This window comes from Oikopleura dioica, chromosome 2 (genome assembly GCF_907165135.1).
Source record: "Oikopleura dioica chromosome 2, OKI2018_I68_1.0, whole genome shotgun sequence".
NCBI classification, from domain to species: Eukaryota; Metazoa; Chordata; class Appendicularia; order Copelata; family Oikopleuridae; genus Oikopleura; species Oikopleura dioica.
The window spans coordinates 2,385,964-2,405,176 of record NC_137292.1 but is presented as its reverse complement, the minus strand read 5'-3'; the positions used below and the strand labels follow the sequence as shown (position 1 = coordinate 2,405,176).

Below are 19,213 nucleotides of genomic sequence, written 5' to 3'. Positions count from 1 at the left end.
TTCAATAAAAATAAATAAATACTCAAAAACTAATTGAATTCAAGTTTTTTTTTATGATAATTTCCGCGAGTTTATTTGAAGAAAAACAGTAACACTTGAAGAGAGAATTGCAAATAATTTCCCAATCCCAGGGACAAATGAGAGAGAGATAAGTGATTGTCCCGATTAATAACTCTAAATAATTTTGCGTCTTACAGTGTTTTTAATTCTTTTCTCGCCCAGGGCCGAAATAAAAGGCTCTTCCAAAATCGGGAAAAGAGGGTTGAAAAGTCGTAATTATTATTTTCAAATTTGAATCCCAAGCTATTGAAGATTTAGCCGAAGCTAGCACAAGGAGAAAACACGATCAAAATATAAAAATTACATTTAGCAAAAGGAAAAATAGTACGCACTAGAGCCTGGAACCCTCTTTGATAAGAAGATAGGTGAGGGCCAGGGCTTCAGGAATAAATAAAGAGAGGACAGTGGAGAATGATTAAATCTAATCCGTTTCGAAAACTGTTTAGTAGTAGGTTTCGTTTTCGACCCAACCGCCGGGGTTTCGTCGGATGAGCATCTTTCGGATTTCATCATAAGTGAAGATGATGAGGGAGAATGGCTAGAAATGACAGTTAATATCAAACAACAGGGCTAGATTGGCTTACCATTGGGATGAACCACCAAGTCCACTCGAGTGGGTACATTCTCAACATAGCGTCGGTTCCTGGGCAGTAAGCCAAGAAAGCGGCGAGGAGGGTTTCTTCCATGAGACCGGCGATGAGGATCTTGTTCTTCATGCCCTGCTGGAAGATCGACAATCGTCGGGTCTTGCAGATGAGGACATCGGCCCACTGGACAATGACGATAGCGGTGAAGAACATAGTGTGGCAAGTGAATTCGACGATCTTTCGCTGGGAGTAAGCCCACTGCTGTCCATAGGAATCCTCAAGAGCCATACCAGCCTTGTCGTCCCAGTTGACTCGGAGTCCCATGAGATCCTCGGGCAAGAAACCGTTCTGCATCATGATGACGGTGTAGCAGACGAAGCCGGCGAGGGCCTGGATCATACCGATCTGACCGTAAGCCATGGAGATCAATCGCTCGTTGACGAGTTTGTCGGCGAACTTGTCTCGTGGGTTTCGCTTCATGATGTCGGATTCGGCTTCTTCATAGGCGAGAGAGATGGCGGGGAGAAGATCAGTTCCCAAATCGATGCAGAGGATGGTGACGGTACCGAGAGGGAGGGGAACTGAGAAGCACATGAAGACGAGGAAAGGGGTGATTTCGGGGATGTTGGAGGTCAAGGTGTAAGCGATGGACTTCTTCAAGTTGTCGAAGATCAATCGACCTTCCTCAACACCAGTGACGATCGAGGCAAAGTTATCATCGAGCAAGATCATGTCAGCGGCCTGCTTGGAGACATCAGAACCAGCGATACCCATGGCAACACCAATATCAGCCTTCTTCAGGGCAGGGGAATCGTTGACACCATCACCAGTGACGGCGACGACCTGACCGGCTCGCTGGCAACCATCGACGATGATGAGTTTCTGCTGGGGCGAGGTTCGGGCGAAGACGATTTCAGAGTGGTGTCGGAGAATATCATCGATAGCAGCATCGTCAAGGTCTCGGAGGTCGGAACCGTGCACAACGGCGGCCTTGGCTTCTCGTGGGTTAACCTGGGAGACGGGGATGCCTCGTTCTTCAGCGATGTCATCGACGGTCTTGTTGCCTTCGGAGATGATACCGACGGATCGGGCGATGGCCTTGGCGGTGATAGGGTGATCACCAGTGACCATGATGACCTTGATACCAGCAGATCGGCACTTGGCGACGGCGTCGGGGACAGCAGCTCGGGGAGGATCAATCATGGACATAAGACCAACAAAGGTGAGGCCAGATTCGGGGTCGGCTTCGAGGTTACCATTGGGGAAATTCATTTCGTCAGTGTCGAAGTTGAATCCCTTGGGGTAAGCGGCAGCGTCGAGGTAAAGATGGGCAAAACCGAGGACTCGCTCTCCCATACCACCGAGAGTTTCGTAAGCAGTGGTGAACTTGGCCTCCCACTCCTTGGTCATTTCGATTTCTTCGCCGTTGATCATGATTCGGGAGCATCGAGCGAGAATACGCTCTGGGGCACCCTTCATGACAAGGAGGTATCGCTGGTCGGAGGTGTCTTCGGTCTCGTGGATGGAAAGCTGCCATTTGTTGGTGGAGTTGAAGGGGATTTCGCAAACCTATGAGAAGAATAAGTAAAAGCGAAGAGAGTCTTCTATGGTTTCAAGGTTGAATCGTTGTCTTTTTTACCTTGGGGTTCTTGGCTCGGATTCCTTCGACGGAGCCCATCATCATTTCGCAACACTTGAGGAGAGCAGATTCGGAGGCATCACCAGCGGTTTCTCGCTTGAGGATGGGTCCAGTTTCGCCAGCAAGGAAGACAGCTCGGTTGCAGAGGGCGGCAACTCGTCCAAGGTTTCGCCAGGTAGCATCGTCCTTGTAGGTGATGTTGGCACCGGTCTGATTCTCAGTGGTGTCAGCTTCCTGGATCTTGTCGTCGAACCACATGTGGGCGACGGTCATTCGGTTCTGGGTAAGAGTACCGGTCTTGTCGGAGCAAATGGTGGAGGTGGAACCGAGGGTTTCGACAGCTTCGAGGTTCTTGACGAGGCAGTTCTTCTTGGCCATTCGCTTGGCGGTAAGAGTGAGGCAGACAGTGACGGTGGCGAGGAGACCTTCTGGGACATTGGCGACGATGATACCAATGAGGAAGATGACAGCTTCGAGCCAGTAGTAGCCGAGGACGAAGGCGAGGATGAAGAAGGTAACACCGAGGAAAACAGCGACACCAGTAATGATGTGGATGAAATGCTCGATTTCTAAATAAGAAATTCATAAGAGACTGGCCCGTTCTATTTTAACACTAAAAGAGAAGAAGCACGTCATTACATTTCCGAATTGCATTTCATATTTGACAAATAGAGCCGCACCGGCAAACAGACAAAAATTCTTGGCTCGATATTTGCGCGTGATTTCGATTATTTTTCGCCGGCTCGCTGTTCAAATATTAACTCCACTCAAACTAAAACTGAAGCGCTTTTGCTTGTTCAATCGATTTCTTTTTCGCAAAGGTGGCGAAAATTATCGATCTGCCGATGAAAAACCGCAGCAATTTTGGTTAATTTTGGGGTGTTTTGATTACAAAAAAGGTTCATTACAGATGCGAAAAAACGCTTGCGGTTTTGAGACATATAATTTACATTAGACATCTCATAACAAAATAAATTTATAATTCTAACTTACCCTGAGCAATAGGAGAGTCACCAGAGTCGACGTTGGAGGCAAGAGCGGCAATTCGGCCCATGACAGTGTTATCACCGCATCGGACGACGACACCACGAGCGGATCCTTCGACGCAGTTGGTCGAGAAGAAGGCGATGTTGCGGGCTTCGAGGACTTCGACGGTGGACTGCTCGGCGTCTCGGGTCTGTGGCTCGGACTCACCGGTGAGGGAGGAGTTGTCGACCTTCATGGAGGAAGAGGAAATGACTCGGAGATCAGCAGGGATTCGATCGCCACCCTTGACTTCGACGATGTCACCGAGGACGAGTTCTCGAGCGGTGATGTTCTTCTTTTCGCCGTTTCGGAAGACGAGCGCTTGCTGGGGGACCATATTCTTGAAGGATTCCATGATGGCGTCGGACTTGGATTCTTGGTAGTACTGGAAGACACCAGTGACGATGACGACGGTGGCGAGGACGATACCGAGGTAGAGGTTGTCTTCGACTGGGTCCTCAGAGTTGATGCACTCGATGGAGTAAGCGAGGAAGCAGAGGATTGATCCAATCCACAAAAGGGTGGAGAAACCACCGAAGAGATTGCGGCAGAACTTGACCCACTCGGGAGTGGTCTTTGGTGGAGTCAACTCGTTGTAGCCGTCGCGCTCGAGTCGCTAGAAAATTTGATTTAGATTCACATAATTTATAAAAAGATGAACATTTGGGGCGATGAATGTTGCCAGATAGCCGCTTGCGGCTATCGAGTCTAACGATAAAATCGGCGAAAAAAACCCGCAAGCGAGCCGGTTGCGGATATCTCGGGTCATTTTCAACCCAAGTTCTTTTTCCCTAAAATAATTTTGGTCACACGCCCTTGACACTTATCACCCGCGCTTATCACTTCCGAAAAGAGACGCGAAAAGCTGCTGACAGCCAAGTTTCATCAACTGTGCTCTCTCTTTACCTTTTTAGCTTCGGCATCGCTGAGACCGGAGCTAAGGTTGAGGTCGTATTGACGGGCGAGCTCTTCAATTGTGATTTGATGCTCGTTCATCTCGACCTCCTTACGGAGATCGGCATCTTCACCCTTCCCCATGCTCTGTTACTTTTAAACCGATTTCTGAAGGAACGTTTTTGTTAATAAAAGGAAACAGGAAGTGGTAAAAGGAAAAGTTTAAAACAGACACACAGGTCTGGGCTCGGCAACATGTGAAGAGAATTGCCGGAGTACAGATTAGATTTTGTTATGTTGCTGTATTTGACTCGAAAGCCGCAAGCAGCTTCGTCGAAATTTGAAAATATATAGACGAGAAAATTATCAATTATCGCGCCATCGGCAAAAGAAAACTCGCCCTGCGGGCTCGAGTTATAATTTAATAAGATTTTCTCTTGATAATTTTTTAAAATTATAGAAGCGGCAGAAGTTTCTCTAATCACGAAAAAGTGGCAGTGATGCGTATCGAGCGATCGGCAAAAATGAGGAGCGCTGAGAAATGAGGGGAATCAGCTGCCGACGCCCACGCGCGGCGCTCTTATTCAATTTTTAATTTCGGCCAACAATTGGGAAATTTCCATATTTGCATAAGAATTTCGCTTCCTTTCTCGAGTGAAATTGATATACCCTACTCTTTCTTGATCTTTTCAAGGCATTTGGTTTGATCATTCGAGACTGTTTTTTTCAGCAAAAACTAGAAATTCCGATTCGAAATTTTTCCAAAATCAAGATCTTCTATCTTGCTCAAAAGCCGCGTGCGGCTTCTTGCTTCTATAAATATCGCATCTTGGAAGCCGCAAGGGCCTTTTTCGACCAAAATCTGGGCTAAAAAAACTCTTTTTTAAAGCCGCAAGGATCAGTAATCAATTAGGAATCGATTTTCGCCGTTCCCAAATCTCCGATGATCGGGGCCCGATCAGAAGCAACTGTTCTTTTCTGTCGATAAAAATAACGATCAATGCGATTATTTTCTTGCCAGGTTTGAAATTTTGTTTCATTCCAAATAGCCCGCGAGTTCAACTTGCTATTTGCCTTCTTTGAATCTACTGTCAATAAACTATTCAATATTCTATTCGCAAGAAGCGGTTTTGGTATTTTACGTCAATGACTTTTGGAAACGCAAACAAGATAGTATCTTTTTGGTAGGGTAGACAAGAACTGGGCTCGAGAACATGTGTAGAAAACCTGAGTCAGGGTCTCGTCCTCAGAGATATTTTAGACCCTGACTCAGATATTCCACACAGGTTCTCGAGCCAAGCCTGACTCAGGGGCTCTACGGCTTTTCTTTAAGGATCTATCAGACCCTGACTCAGGTTTTCTTTACAGATTGTCGAGCCAAATTGCTTTACCTGTTTTAGGCAACATTTGAACTTTTATATACAGTTTTTTCTGAGAAGAAACATCCATTAGATCCTCATTAAACTCGTCAAGCAAATTATTATTCTGAGCCGGTTTTTTTTCCAGGAGCTAATATCGAATCCACTTGTTTCAAATAAAATCGCATATTGCGGTATCTATAGCAGTATTCTTTTATCATACGAATCTGCCGCTAAAATATTAGCCTGTCTCAAAATCAGACATAATCTTGGTCGATACTACTTTGGTCTCAGTTGCAGCGAAGTAGAAATTCGCCCCGTTTTCACGCTCAGAGTAATCTTTCTCAATCTTTGGCTCCTTGTAAATTATAAATAACGTTCAATCAGAAAAACGGGCTACAATGTGACGGGCTAATATTCAGGGACATAAAAAAGAGGTGAAAAAGAAAGCGAGACAGAGAAAGAAGGCGAACCAGGCAAATGATGAAAAAAGTTCCAAGCACGACGAAAAAACTCGCTAACTCGGTAGGTAGATGAACTTTTAACGTGGTCACAAATAACTCCATCATTTATCCTGTTACGTCCCGAACGGTGGTCATTTTATTCCACGAGCTAAAAAAAGTGAAAATAGCTCCGGTTAAAAATAGAATCCGTGACGTTCGATCAATTACCACTTCATCGCGTCTTTCCGTAAAAGCCATCTTCTTCAGATCAAGAAAAACGGAAAAGAATCATGGAAGGGAATTCAACGTCAGATTTCTGGAGGAAAAAACAGAAGCGGCCTGAGTTTTGATTCAAAGATGAGAACGCTGCTGAGATCGCAACCGGCTTTGGACCAGGAAGAACTCTTTCAATCGCCGGTTATTGGGGCTAAATACAGGTATTTACTGTGTAGAAAACCTGTGTAGTAAACCTGTGTAGAAAACCTGTGTCAGGATTTAAAAAAGCTTCAACGAAAAGCCGCGTTTCGGCTTTTTTGAAGCAAAGCAGCAAAACAGCTCTTTTGGATCCAGACTCAGGTTTCTTACACAGGTTGCCAAGCCAAGAAACAAAGGAAAAAGAGTGCTCTTTTTAAATTTTTTTTAAGTCAGTGACTAAACAAAGCTTACTGAGAAACTTGTCAGGACTGATGAGTGTGTCTTTATTTGATCGATTTGAAATCAAGGAAGAAAACATAATGAGTAAGCAAGCAATAGGAATAAAAAAAATGCGTTGAGTCGGCTCAAATTCCAACAATTAAACAAAAGCCCCTCTCTCTATTTATCAAGAGCAGATAATCTACGAGTCTGACTCTTTTCCAAAACCTGCTTATTTTTTACCAAGAGACTTTCTTTTTTCTACTGCATATTCTTTTCTTGAAAACTGTGGATTCTGTGACGACTTCCATGACGCAGTTTTTGCAAAACATATATTTTTAATAGCATTTTAATTGATTTGAAAACGTCATTAATTGAAGTGCCAGATTCTTCTTAAAACGGCAAATCTTTATCGATCATTGGCGATTCTCAACCAAAAGAGATCTCAAAAACTTTCTGACCTTTCGATAAAATAATTTTAACGAGCGCGAGCTCACTAGTCAAAAAAGACTAGTGAAACTGGATATTTTAAAAATTCACCTCTCTACGAGAAAGTGGGTCGGGCGAGGCTGTAATTACCGCCATGACAATTTAGACTATCGGCAACAAACTATCATGACGTCGTGATTTGAGACTCGATTCAACTAAAAACCAGCTTCTTTTTTGACTTTTACAGAGACTGAGACGAAAACGGCGAGAGAAAGAAGGAAGACAAAGAAAATCGAAGCTAGCTCTCTTTGTTTCCATTGAGCAGAAAAACAGAAAATACGACAAATCATCAAATCGTCAAATTCACGAGAGTTTTAAATAGACGCCCAGCCACAGCAATAGCGAAAGAAAGAAAAAGGAATCGGGAAATATGGAGACGAAAATAATGCCAAGAAGAAATGCTATTCGGAGATCAAGAAGAAAATTAAGGTAATTTTCTTTTTGAAAAATTTTTATCGTGAAAACTTCAAATAAATTTTATTAAAACCTTTTTATTTGATGCAAAACTTTCAAATAAGGCTTCAGGCTTCGACCCCGTGATAGAAAGAATTCAGAAGATGAAGAATGGACGGATATCGTCGAAAAACGCCCCGCTGTAAAAGGGCTAACGATGACTGAAATCGTCCAAGTGGCAATTTTCAAAGAAAAGCTTCAAAGTTCTGTCAACAGGAGAAAAGAAGAGGAAAAGCGAAAAAGTCTGTCGATGAGCAGAAATTCCTCCAGGCCGAGCAGTGCAACTTTGAGGAGCTCAAGGAGAATCCGCTCAAGAGCGAGTAGAAGAAGTGGAAGTAGCAGTAGAAAAGGTAATGATTTTATTGCTGAATTCAAAATATTAAAAAATAAACAAAAAATCCGCTTGTGGCTTTGTGAAAAATCCCAAAACTCTTTATTTACTCATTTATAAACTTCCTTTTTTTCAATTATTTTCAAGGGCGAAATTCTCAATCGCGAAATCGTCGAAATTCTCAATCGAAGACTCGCCGGGAACTCACCCAAAATCGTCGATCTTCTTTTCTCAAAGCCGCCGACAATCCAGTTCTCCAATCTGCAGCGTTGTGGAGGAATTATGAGCTTAGGTACTTACCAACTAACGTCGCCACTAGGTCGGTCAGTTTATTAGTATGCTTGAAGAATACATAATTAATTCTTTCGCTTTCTTGATCTCAGAATAAGCGAGTTAAGGAATTAGCGCCAAAAGGCTAATCCAAGCCCGCCACAGATTTCCTTCAAGCGCGAATTTCGAAAAAAAAGAAAGAAAAAAGCCTTAGTTTTTTCATGAATTCTGAAAGAAGAAACTCAGATTCGACTGTTACAGTAATAACACAGTCAGAAAAAGCAGAGTACAGGCAGATAGAATTCAGAGAATCAGAATCATTACTAAGAAGAGCGAATGCGGTCAGAAGGGGGTAAATAAAATGTAATTACAGTTAATTTTTACAATCGAAAATGTTAATTTTGACAATATTTTTCTATGTTAATGTGATGGTACGTCAGAACATATGGCTTATCCTGACTCTTCCTTCTTCGATCTGAAAATTTTAGATCGTCATCAATATTTGATCGCACCGATTTTTTTTTTCAATCAAAAAAGAAAGATTTTTTTTTGAATTAATATTCTTAATTTCAAAGCGATGGATGCTTATTTTGTGAAACTTTTTGAATCGAAGTAATTTAAGCAACTACCGTAGAGACAAAAATCTGGATAGTAAATAACAGAAATCAAAAGGAAAACAAAGAATTTTCGACGAAGCGACAAAATTTCCGACAATTTTTGATTGGGCAGCTATTTGGTCAATTATTTGAGTCGAAAATTCGGGGAGGTGTCTGGAACCGACAAAAATATTTCGACAAATTTTACGTGGAAATTTTCAACCAATCAGAAGCCTGGATTCGGCAAACCGGCCAATCAGCAGCCGAGTAGCCGCCTACGCAAAATTTGTCGAAACTTTTTTGTCGGTTCCAGACACCATCCCCAAAATTCTCGTGAAAAACAGAAGTTTTGTCGCTTCGTCGTCCAAAAAATTCGGTATGGGTTGAGGTTTTTTGGACCATGATTCTTGGTGGAACAAACCCTAACATTTGCCCAAGAATAAATCTTTTCGAGACTTTTTATATCTCTGGGTTTAACTAAAGACTGATCGATATGAAGCGTTCTACAACTAATTAAACAGATCATTCTCAATTCCAGTAATTCAAAAAATATATATGCATCCATTCTCAAAAAGAAAGAACCATTTGCTGATAGGGTCTCTTCATGGTCTCTCAGAATGCGACAAAATGATTTAAAAAATTAATTCGACGTTTATTTATTTTTCGTTCTTTCTCTCGCTGAATTTTTCATAACGAGAAGACGAAATCTGACAGAGAGAAATCGAGAAAAAATATATAAAGAAGAAACCGAGCTCTTAGCAAATCTCATTTACAAATGAAGAGCAGTGAATAGAAGGCACGCAGGGCGGAGGAAATATCAACGCGTTCGAAAATGGACGAAATAAGCAATGACGTCGAAGATGGGCAAAGAGAGGAAAAAGAAGGAGTGGAAAAGAAGCCAAAGGAATTTATTGAAATAGTTTTTCGGAGAATGAAATCGGAAAAAAGTCATAAATCGGGAATCTGAGTCGAAACCCAGGGTGCTCAAAGTGAGCTGCTCAAAGTACCCTGACTCTGGTTCCTAACCTGTGTTCCAGAATAAGCCACTGAGCGACAGTATCTCTGTCGTAAATTTTATTGAAAACAGCCTTTTTCAATGAAAAATAGAATTTACCGCTCCACCACCCCCTTGCATCTGCAAAGAGTCTTCCATTATCTCCAATCGCGAAAATGCCAAAACCATCATTGTATCAAATCGGTCAGTCAAGGAAAGGATCATAATTTTAAAAAAAGTGGACGAGCATACAATAATTTTTTACTGTTAAATTGACATTTGATATGATTTGTAGTGGCGACGATTTTATTTCTTGCTAGTGAAAAGTCGATTTTGACGTGGCTTGGTTCTTTCGTCAAGTTGAAGATAAAATATGAACTGAATAAAAACTGCAGTCTCCCAATAAGCGCGCCTTTCACGAGTTTTTTTGCTTAAATTCAATCCTTTGAAAGATCTTTCGATGAAATAATTGAGGATACGCGAAAATGCCATGATGATGAAGATTCACGAGTTCTAGTGCGGGCAAGAAGCGATGATTCTTCATTTTCAATCTCTGCTGGAATGGAAATTTTCATCAGAAGCTCCGTTGTTTTGCTCGAGTCAACATGTGGTTTGTGAGTTTTCGCTTTTTGTCGCATTCTGAGAAAGTCAGATTTCGGAGCTGGTTATTTTCTTCCTTTATTTCATGAAGATTTTCTTTCCCCTAACGAATTCTATTTCCGACAGACTAATTTTCTTAGATTTTTTCTTCCTTTTTTATGTTCTATTCGTAAACAAGCCCTATAATTTATCTTCTTGTACATTTTAATGAGTCTGTGGTAACAGCTTCGATCGAAGTTAGTAGGTAAAAATCGTAATATTTGACTTTCCGATCTGAGTCACTTAATAATCAACGAAAGCCCCAATCGTCAGAAAAAGTGTTTGAAGAAACACGTAATTATGATTTGACATTTTTCGTGAAAACGTAAATAAGACGAGTTTACGAGAGACAAACATGGTTCCAAATTGCGTCTTTATAGCCCTCCCGTTTTTGTAAAAAAAAGAAGCAAGAACAAAGAGAATTTGAAAAGAGATGAGATTCACGAGAAATAGATTTCGAAGTGAAAGAAATTTCGAAGACCAAAGAAATTCTCAAAATCCAGAAAATCATAGGTCGAATGTCGGGAGAATTTTCTCCTGGCCAAGAGCGTAAGTCGTATCATTTTTCAAAGACTTTGTCTCTCGGAACAATTGCGACCAATCAGATTTCCGTATTCAATTGGTTAGCCAATCATATGCAGAATAAGAATTATTTATTGCATTTTTTTCGTAAACATTTTTTAAAAACAAAAAATCTGATTTATATAAATTCTCCAAAGTTATTTACATTATTCTGACCGCTCAAGCAGGACGGAAAATGACGTTCTCTTACAATTCGTGTAAAATGTAAAAATAATAATTTGGATAATCCTCAGTACATAAAGTAGTTTCATGACGTGAGGGAAAACGTCACAGTAAGCTCTACGAGCGCCATATAGCAAAATCAGCTTACTGAGGCCGCTAAGTCTTCCGATAGCCGAACTGATACGCATTATCTGGTGTGACATAGTTATACCCAGAATTACCACTCCTTTTTTTATTATTTTCTTTTGCGAAAAAAGCACAGAGAGTGAGAAAAAAGATGCCAAACCAGAGTTTAAAGACAAATCTGACCAGAAACAAAACTCAAGCTTATTTGACTTCTACTGTCAAAATAAAAGAAACTCTAAGGTAGGAAATTTTATAAAAAAAAACAAGAAGAATGAGCCGCGCGCGGCTTAAGAAATTTGAAAAGAACTAAATTTGTAACTCGAAAGAAAACATCAATTTTCAAAAACACGGCTTAAAGCCGCGGGCGGCTACCACACTTGAGTTTCAAAACATCAAGTAAGCCGCTCGCGGCTTTTGCCGACTCTTAAAATTGACTCGTTTTCTTTTGAATTTCCTTCTTTCTGGCGTTCCGTCGAAATATTAAATAAAGAATAGCCGCGTGCGGCTCCTTTTTGATAAAATGATGGTTTGTGTTTGAAAAAATAAGCCATTGGGTATTTGAAAAATATCAAAAACAACGTTTCATTCGCCGCCTTTGCCAGTAACCTTCTGTTGTTTATTCTTCAAAATGTATCTTCTTCCATCTAAGCTGCTCTGATCCCGCTTCACAGTCGCGCTAGATCCGAGAAAAAGGCGCTTTCGTGGGTCGAGGTCCATTTAAAAGCATTTGTCTTCTTGTCAATCTGTATCAGACTTTTATTCAAAAGAAGTATGAAGCCAGTTTTGACAAAAAGAGCGAAATTGCTGAGAAAACGAACTGTTTCGTTTTATGAAGATGATGATGACCAAAGCCTTCTTGTGTAAGATTAACTTTGTAAATACAGAATGAGTGAAGAAAAAGTGTGAAATGATAGCTCAAGGGCAAGTTTTCAGCCCTTTTTTCAGATTCTTCTATTCAAGGCAATTGCATTATCGAAAATCAAATTTATTTTCTTTCTAAATTTCTTTCTCTTCCTGAGTTTAGAGCGATTTCGCGGTGCTCCGAAACTCATGAGTATTTTAACATGGAACCGACCGGTGAATCATCCTCTTTTGACAATTTTCAAGTCCCAATACCGCCAAAACGAGATGATTTAGAGATTTTAAAATCCGAAAAAATGAAAAATGAAGAGTTTTTGATCGATTTTCTGGAGCAAATTTCAGAGAAATCAATCTTAGACTGCAGGTTTGACTTTTTATTGAAAACAAAATAAGGGTGTCACTATATAAAAACGTGAGAAAATATTATATTTTGACAACCAAAGGGTTGTTTTAAAATAATTTTTTTTTCAAGAATTAATTATTGAAAAAGGGAGTATTCTGTTGATAACAATATTTCTGCAGTTTTTTTTTCTGCGTTAAAAGTCTTTTGCGATCGATCGCAAGATTCGGATCTGCGGTCGCTTAGCGTGCAGCCGAGAGAAAGCCTTGTTTCTCATCTACGTATGGGCACGCACATTGGGTTTCGTCGCCGATTGCAGTGCCCAAATCTTTTTCTTCGTCCTCCGCTTCATTCGAGAGAAAAACGCCCCTCGGGGCGACACTCTTTTGTGCCCAAATGGAGAAAAAAGAAAAGTACCGCACTCTGTCGGCAGATGAACGAACCAATGCTCGTAAAAGCTCGCAAGAAAGCGCGGAATCGAATTTTTCCTGGGGGCGGATTTCACCTGACCCGAGGGCCACGCTGAAGAAATATCTACAGCAGGATCAGAATGCTGATGAAAGGTCAGTTTTTAGAATTGGCCGCGATTGAAAACGCTAAGGGTTTTACATCTGAGTGGTAATTAGATTGATTTGCCCCCAGGGCAAAGCAGGTCCGCCCTTGGGCGAGATCGAAGGGTAAATTCGAATTTGAGAGAAAATTCAATTTTGATTCAAAAAAAGGAACGAGCCAGAAATCAACATAACCTTTTTATATAAAAAAAAAAGATATTTATAATTCGCAAAATCGATCAAACTGACGCCACGTCAGAAAATATAATAACTCAGACGAGTTGATATCTTGCTGAAAAAAAGGCCAAGTGGCATTTCAATAGACTATATTTTTATAAATTATGTCGGGGGACGGGCGGCTACGTTACAAATTTGTAACGCCGTTACAATTTTGTAACGCCGTTACAAGAATTCAGATTTTTTTCGCAATACAAATTATTTTCCATTCCGTAATTCTTATTATTTTGGACAGAATAAGCGATAAGGTGTGCCAAAGTGTAGTTTCCTTTAATTCAGGCGCGAAGCGCCCACTCGTTCAATGATTTTGATTTTGAATTTTTGTAACGCTGTTACAATTTTAACTATTTGTAACGTAGCCGCCCTACACCCATTATGTCTGATTTTCTTAGCAATAGAATATAAATATTGATGAAATCTCTATATAATAAAGACTATATTTTTCAAAAAAAAAATGGAATAGAAGTTTCATTTTTTATATACATGGTTTATCTAAAATTTTTAAATTTAAAATAAGAAATTTATTAAATTGTCGGTCATCATTATTTATTATGACGTCAACTCAATCGTCTATTTTCTCCATGAAATTACTAGAATAATGACCATCTTGAGCAGAGTTGCAAATTTTGGTTTGTTTATGCTGAGCTGAGCTGAGCTGACCTGCGTGAAAAATTCTCTGAGCTGAGCTGACCTATTACGCAGCTCACTGAGCTGAGCTGCCCTTTTTCAGACGTCATTGAGCTGAGCAGAGCCGAATAAGAGCTGAGCTGAGCTGGATGAGCTGAACTGAGCTGTTTTTACTGTATTTTTAGTAGTAAAATTAAGTTCAAATCATTTAGCTGAGCTGAATGATACTTGTCTGAGCTGAGCAGAACTCATCATGTTCGAAAATCACTGAGCTGAGCGACTGCTCAGCTCCCTCAGCCAGCTCAGCTCACTCAGCTCAACAAATTTGCAACTCTGATCTTGAGTAATAATAAGTACGTATAAACGGTGCCATCCAAGTCGAATTTCAAGCTGCTGTCTTTTATTAAGGATTCATTATTACTCAATTTAATCGCCATTTTAATAAGTTCATGAAAAACGATATTCTTACTATAGAATCAGTTAAGCTTGGTACGCCCTTAATGTTTCTTTTCGATCGAGTCGCAGATTCTTCATTGTAGAATTCTTTCGGGCATATTTTTTAACGACGATGTGTAATCCTCTTATTTTACGTGCTTGTTTCAGAGCGATAAATATCGGTCTCGTTCATTGAATGACTGACCTCAGAGCGACGGTATCCGAAATTGAGTTTTTGGGCTCAATAAACAGCGAACATGATTTTTTGATTAAAAATGGCGAAACAGAGAATAAGATTTTTATCCTTGGCCGCTGAGAAACATGATGGTTTCGAAAGGTAAAAAGCTAAAAAAATAATCCTTCGGTCGAGCAGAAAAGCTTCTAAGAGAGCAATATCGAGAATGAATATGATCAAATCGGCTCGATTCGTTGCTCGTTCGTGATTTCATTATTCAAATGGTGAACCATTTTCTAATTTTCTTTTCTCCTCGTTTTCCAAACTCTTCATTGCAAACCTACCCATGGCAAGAGAAAGACGCTTCTCGCTTTTTTCCCTCACGGCGCCTATTTTTCATAATGAAAGGTTTTTGCTTAATTTTTTCGACCAAAACTAAGTCTAAACGTTACTTAAGACCCTAGCCCAAGCAACAACCCTAACCCCAATGGAAAGTTTTGATTCGAAAACCTTTTTCTTTGACATACTCTAACCCTTACTCTTAGCTTTGTATTTTTTGGATATTTCCGTCTACAGAGTTGATGGAACACCAACCGAGAGTAATCAAAAATTAAACCTTCTTCCCCTTCTACCCACTTTCTTTTTCCTTATTCTGTCGTCATCGAATACCCAGTAGAGTGACAATTACAGGGCGGGCTGAAAACAATCTTTCCGTTCTGAGCTATTTACACAAGGCAATAGAGAAAGGGCCATCTTTTGTGACGATTTTTTTTTCTTCTTTTTTTCTTTCTTTATCGGCCAAAAGTGATTATGTCCAGCAGTGCAAATATTCCCTTGCACAATTTGGCCTTGTTCATTCAAGCGGCCGATTGATTTTTTTTCCTGCTCATTTTCTTTTTTTCTTTCTGCAATTGGAGAGACGAAAGCATTTGCATAGAGAGTGAATGTGCATCTCCTGTCACTGGATTAAAAAAGTTTTGAGAAGATCGCTTGAAAATAAAAAGTAATGAGCAATTATTTTTCTTTTTTTTTGCTGAATTAAGCCCCCCCCCCTTCAGCTTTTTCCTTCGAAAAATGGAAATTTCTATAAACCCCATATTTTTTGTTCTCAATGCGTCCCAAGGTTAAACTTGCTGAGAAAAACTTATAAGGGGAAGTTTTGACCAAGAAAACTCAGTATTTTTGCCAAAATTAGGGCAAATTCGTCAATTTTCGGCGAAAAGTCCAATTTTCAAATGCGATTTTGGGGGTGAAGGAGTCCAGATAGACTCCCAAAAAATGAAGCCTCAAAATCGTCTTTTAACCCGTAGAATCCATTTCCGGGGTCAAAATTTCAAAATTCTAAAATTTTATTTTTCAAAAAAAGCTGACGGGGGGGTCCTTAAATAATCCTCTTAGTTCTTGCATGGGTCCCCTTATTCGACCTTCGGCCAAGTAGTCATTATTTTTCTTAAAAATGATTTTATTGAAAGTCTCTTATTGAGTGTAAGCCAAAATATAGCTGCTTTTTAAATGACTGAATCGAACATACTGTATTAATCATAATTTTTAGTCGACGACTTTCGACCGGCGACAACATCGGAAGATTCACAGAGCCCTCTCGCGTCGCGCCCGTACCTATTCAGCCATCACGTGATCCACTGCCAATTTGGAAGGTACACAAAGTTCGCTTTGTCTTAAGTTTTATTCAACTGTACCTGTAGCAATCTGCTGAGCCAGACGCGCACTTGTGGACAGACTGCGATTCGTCGAACGAAAGCTGCTATCTGAAATCGCAGCCAGATTGTAAATCTAAAAGCTCCTCCAGGGAACGGTGCAATGCTTGTAGAATTGCTGTCCATACGAATTGTAAGAAGAAAAATCAAGGTGAAATGGTATCATCATGTTATTCTGTTTACCAAATCTCCTAGCTCTCCCGAAATGCCGCGTTACATTCAACGACGGCCACCAGACCAGCAGCTTAGCGGAGCACAAGTGGGTAAAGCTCCCGCGTGCTTCTGGCCGCTGCTCTTATCCCGACTGCCGCGAGAAATTTGACAAGTCAAAGCTTCCGAAAATGCTCTCGACGGAAAAGAAACACTCGGAAGAAGAAGCGCCTGTAATGTGCTCCTGGTGCAAGCAAAGCTATCATTACAAATGCGCGATGAAATTGGCGAATGAGGACGTTTGCGACTTTGGAGAACATCGACAACTCGTTGTGCCGCCAAGTTGGATTCATAAAAAGAGGTAAAAAAAACGGTCACTAAATTCGGCAAGGCTTCAGATAAATTCTCATTCGCAAATTAAGTGATTCTGAAATGGAAGAACGCGACGACGTGGAAAGACGCTTGACAGATGATTTCGAAATAATACCCGAAGATGTTGGCGACAAAACGCCTTTATTGGTTTTCATCAATCCTAAATCTGGCGGCAATCAGGGCCATTACGTCCTCGCTGAAATGCAATATCTGTTGAATCCGAGGCAGATTTTCGACTTGACTAAAGGCAATTTTATTATACACAAATATATACAGTATATAAGCCTTTAATTTATTCATGAGGTATAGAAAACCAGCTTCTTATTATAATTTATAAAATTCATCGATGATTTTTTATGAATAAAAATTTATTTTTCAGGCGGTCCAAAGCAAGCACTGGAGCTCTTTCGAGACGTTCCGAATCTGCGCATCTTGTGTGCAGGTGGCGACGGCACTTGTGGCTGGGTGATGTCAACAATCGATGACGTCGGCTTTGCTGTGAAGCCGCCCGTCGCCATCCTCCCTCTTGGGACGGGCAACGATTTGAGTCGCTCGTTTGATTGGGGAGGCGGCTATACGGGCGGCGATCTATCGAAAATTCTCAAGGACCGGGTTTTTAAAATTATTTATAATTCATAAAATTTATTTTAAATTTTACCTTTTTTAACTTGTCAACGAAAGGAATTTACCCTTTCAAAGGCGGTTGAAAACGGCAAAGTGTCAGCTCTGGACCGCTGGAACATCGATGCCGATGAGGAAATTAACCTTCCGCTGAAAGTTCTGAATAATTACTTCACTGTTGGGGTTGATGCTGAAGCTTGCCTCAAATTTCATTCCGAGCGAGGTAAGAGGCCATGGCTTGTACGTTGATTACCATTTGCAGCTTTCGCCTTTTTAAAACTGTATAAAAGCAAAGAGCACTTACTGTCGTGGGGATTAAGAGCAACGTGTATGTTCAGAGCAAAATCCTGACAAATTCAACAGCCGCCTGGGGAACAAGATCCTCTACACGCACTACGGGGTGATGGAATTTCTCAAGTTCAATTGCGCCAGTCGCGAAATGTACAAACACGTCAATATTATTTGCGACGGCGAGGACATGACGGCCAAACTGGAAAGAATAAAGGAAAAGTGGTTTAAGATATTCAATTGAAAAGGCCAAAATTTTGGCCAAATTATAGGCCAATTATTAAACCATCGAAAAGGCCTGTTGCGTCATGCTTCTCAACATCAAAAGCTATTCCGGAGGGTTCAAGCCATGGGATGAATCGAAAGGAAAAGCATCAACGGCGGATGAGAAAATAGAAGTTTTAGCATTCAGTCATCATCAATTCGTGAATCTGTATCTTGCAAAGGGAACTGGAGAAAGTCTTGGCCAATTTTCAGAAGTTGAGCTTATTGTTAGCTGCCTTTTTATCTCTCTTTCCTGACATTATTTTCAGTTAAATCATACTCTGGCACTGCAAGTCGACGGAGAACCAGTTCAAATCAAAGTTAACCCGTCGGCGTCAGCTCGCTTCAAAATCTCCCATCGGAACCAGCACAGGCTCATGATGCGCCGCCGCGGGAAGGACAAAAAACGAGTTCCAGAACCAGACTTTTGAAAAATTAGCAAAAAGCCGAAAATCAGCCGAAAATAATTTATAAAAAAGAAGACAAAATGAAATATAAAACAAAACTACTGCCATAACTTTTTGTATAATTTCAGCGATATTACGGTATTAAAGCTCGATTCTAGAGAGTCAGAAATTTATCAAAACTTTTCTTAAATTGAATAATTATTTTTCATTTGACGAAAAGTGATGGATTTTTGCATCTTTTTTTTATGAGCTGAAATGATCTGTATATACTCACCGTAGAATCTTTTGCTTCTTGAATCTGTATTGTCCGCGATTTACTTCATAAATTCTAGCATCATCGCCACAACAATACTTTTTTTTATTGCAACAGTGTACATTAATTGCCACCACTCGATTCTGTGTAAATCATAAGTTCATTCAATAAACCAGTATCATCATTTAACACCAGTAAACGCAAAAGTATACTGTTTCCTGTCAGTCAATCTGACTAATTCATATATTCAATCAAAGAACAGCATGCAGACAGAACAGTACAGCAGGGACTCAAAGAAGTTTGAGCTTTTTTTGAGACCCCAGAATACAGCCACGGAAGGGGCGATTGTCCACACTAGAATGGCACGAGTTCCAGCAATGTTCCACCCGAGGACTTTCTACTCAAAGAAGTTGCATCGAAAATCAGTCCCGGTTGGATATTTTTGGATGTATTCCAACTCTTGGACTGGACAAATATCGAAAGCTGAAAATAGAGTTGATGCGTAAAAGACGACAAAACCAAAGATCCCATCCGTCAAGAGCGAAAAGTTTTGGCAGATACTTTGTCATTTTTTGAAAGTCAAGTCAGAGTATCACCCAGGCTCGTATTGTCAATACGGTATTGAAGTCTAAGCA

The 19,213-nt window shown here is 40.5% G+C and overlaps 2 protein-coding genes across 2 annotated transcripts; one reads left to right on the top strand and one right to left on the bottom strand.

Annotated features, from left to right (window-relative positions):
• Positions 1 to 68: 68 nt before the first annotated feature.
• On the bottom strand, positions 69 to 4,393 carry LOC145698196 (sodium/potassium-transporting ATPase subunit alpha-1-like). The gene is made up of 5 exons (XM_081775397.1): positions 4,219 to 4,393; positions 3,280 to 3,928; positions 2,287 to 2,855; positions 645 to 2,216; positions 69 to 598 (listed from the first exon to the last, which is right to left on the bottom strand). Exons 1-5 carry the CDS (start codon positions 4,348 to 4,350, stop codon positions 503 to 505), a joined length of 3,018 nt encoding a protein of 1,005 aa, XP_081631523.1. The 5' UTR covers positions 4,351 to 4,393; the 3' UTR covers positions 69 to 502.
• Positions 4,394 to 7,145: 2,752 nt separating this feature from the next.
• Positions 7,146 to 18,760, top strand: LOC145697591 (diacylglycerol kinase iota-like). Its single transcript, XM_081774812.1, has 12 exons — positions 7,146 to 7,558; positions 7,655 to 7,932; positions 8,061 to 8,205; positions 16,061 to 16,163; positions 16,212 to 16,374; positions 16,419 to 16,734; positions 16,796 to 16,992; positions 17,125 to 17,357; positions 17,445 to 17,589; positions 17,705 to 17,895; positions 17,951 to 18,145; positions 18,188 to 18,760. Exons 1-12 carry the CDS (start codon positions 7,500 to 7,502, stop codon positions 18,347 to 18,349), a joined length of 2,187 nt encoding a protein of 728 aa, XP_081630938.1. The 5' UTR covers positions 7,146 to 7,499; the 3' UTR covers positions 18,350 to 18,760.
• The last annotated feature ends 453 nt before the right edge of the window (positions 18,761 to 19,213 follow it).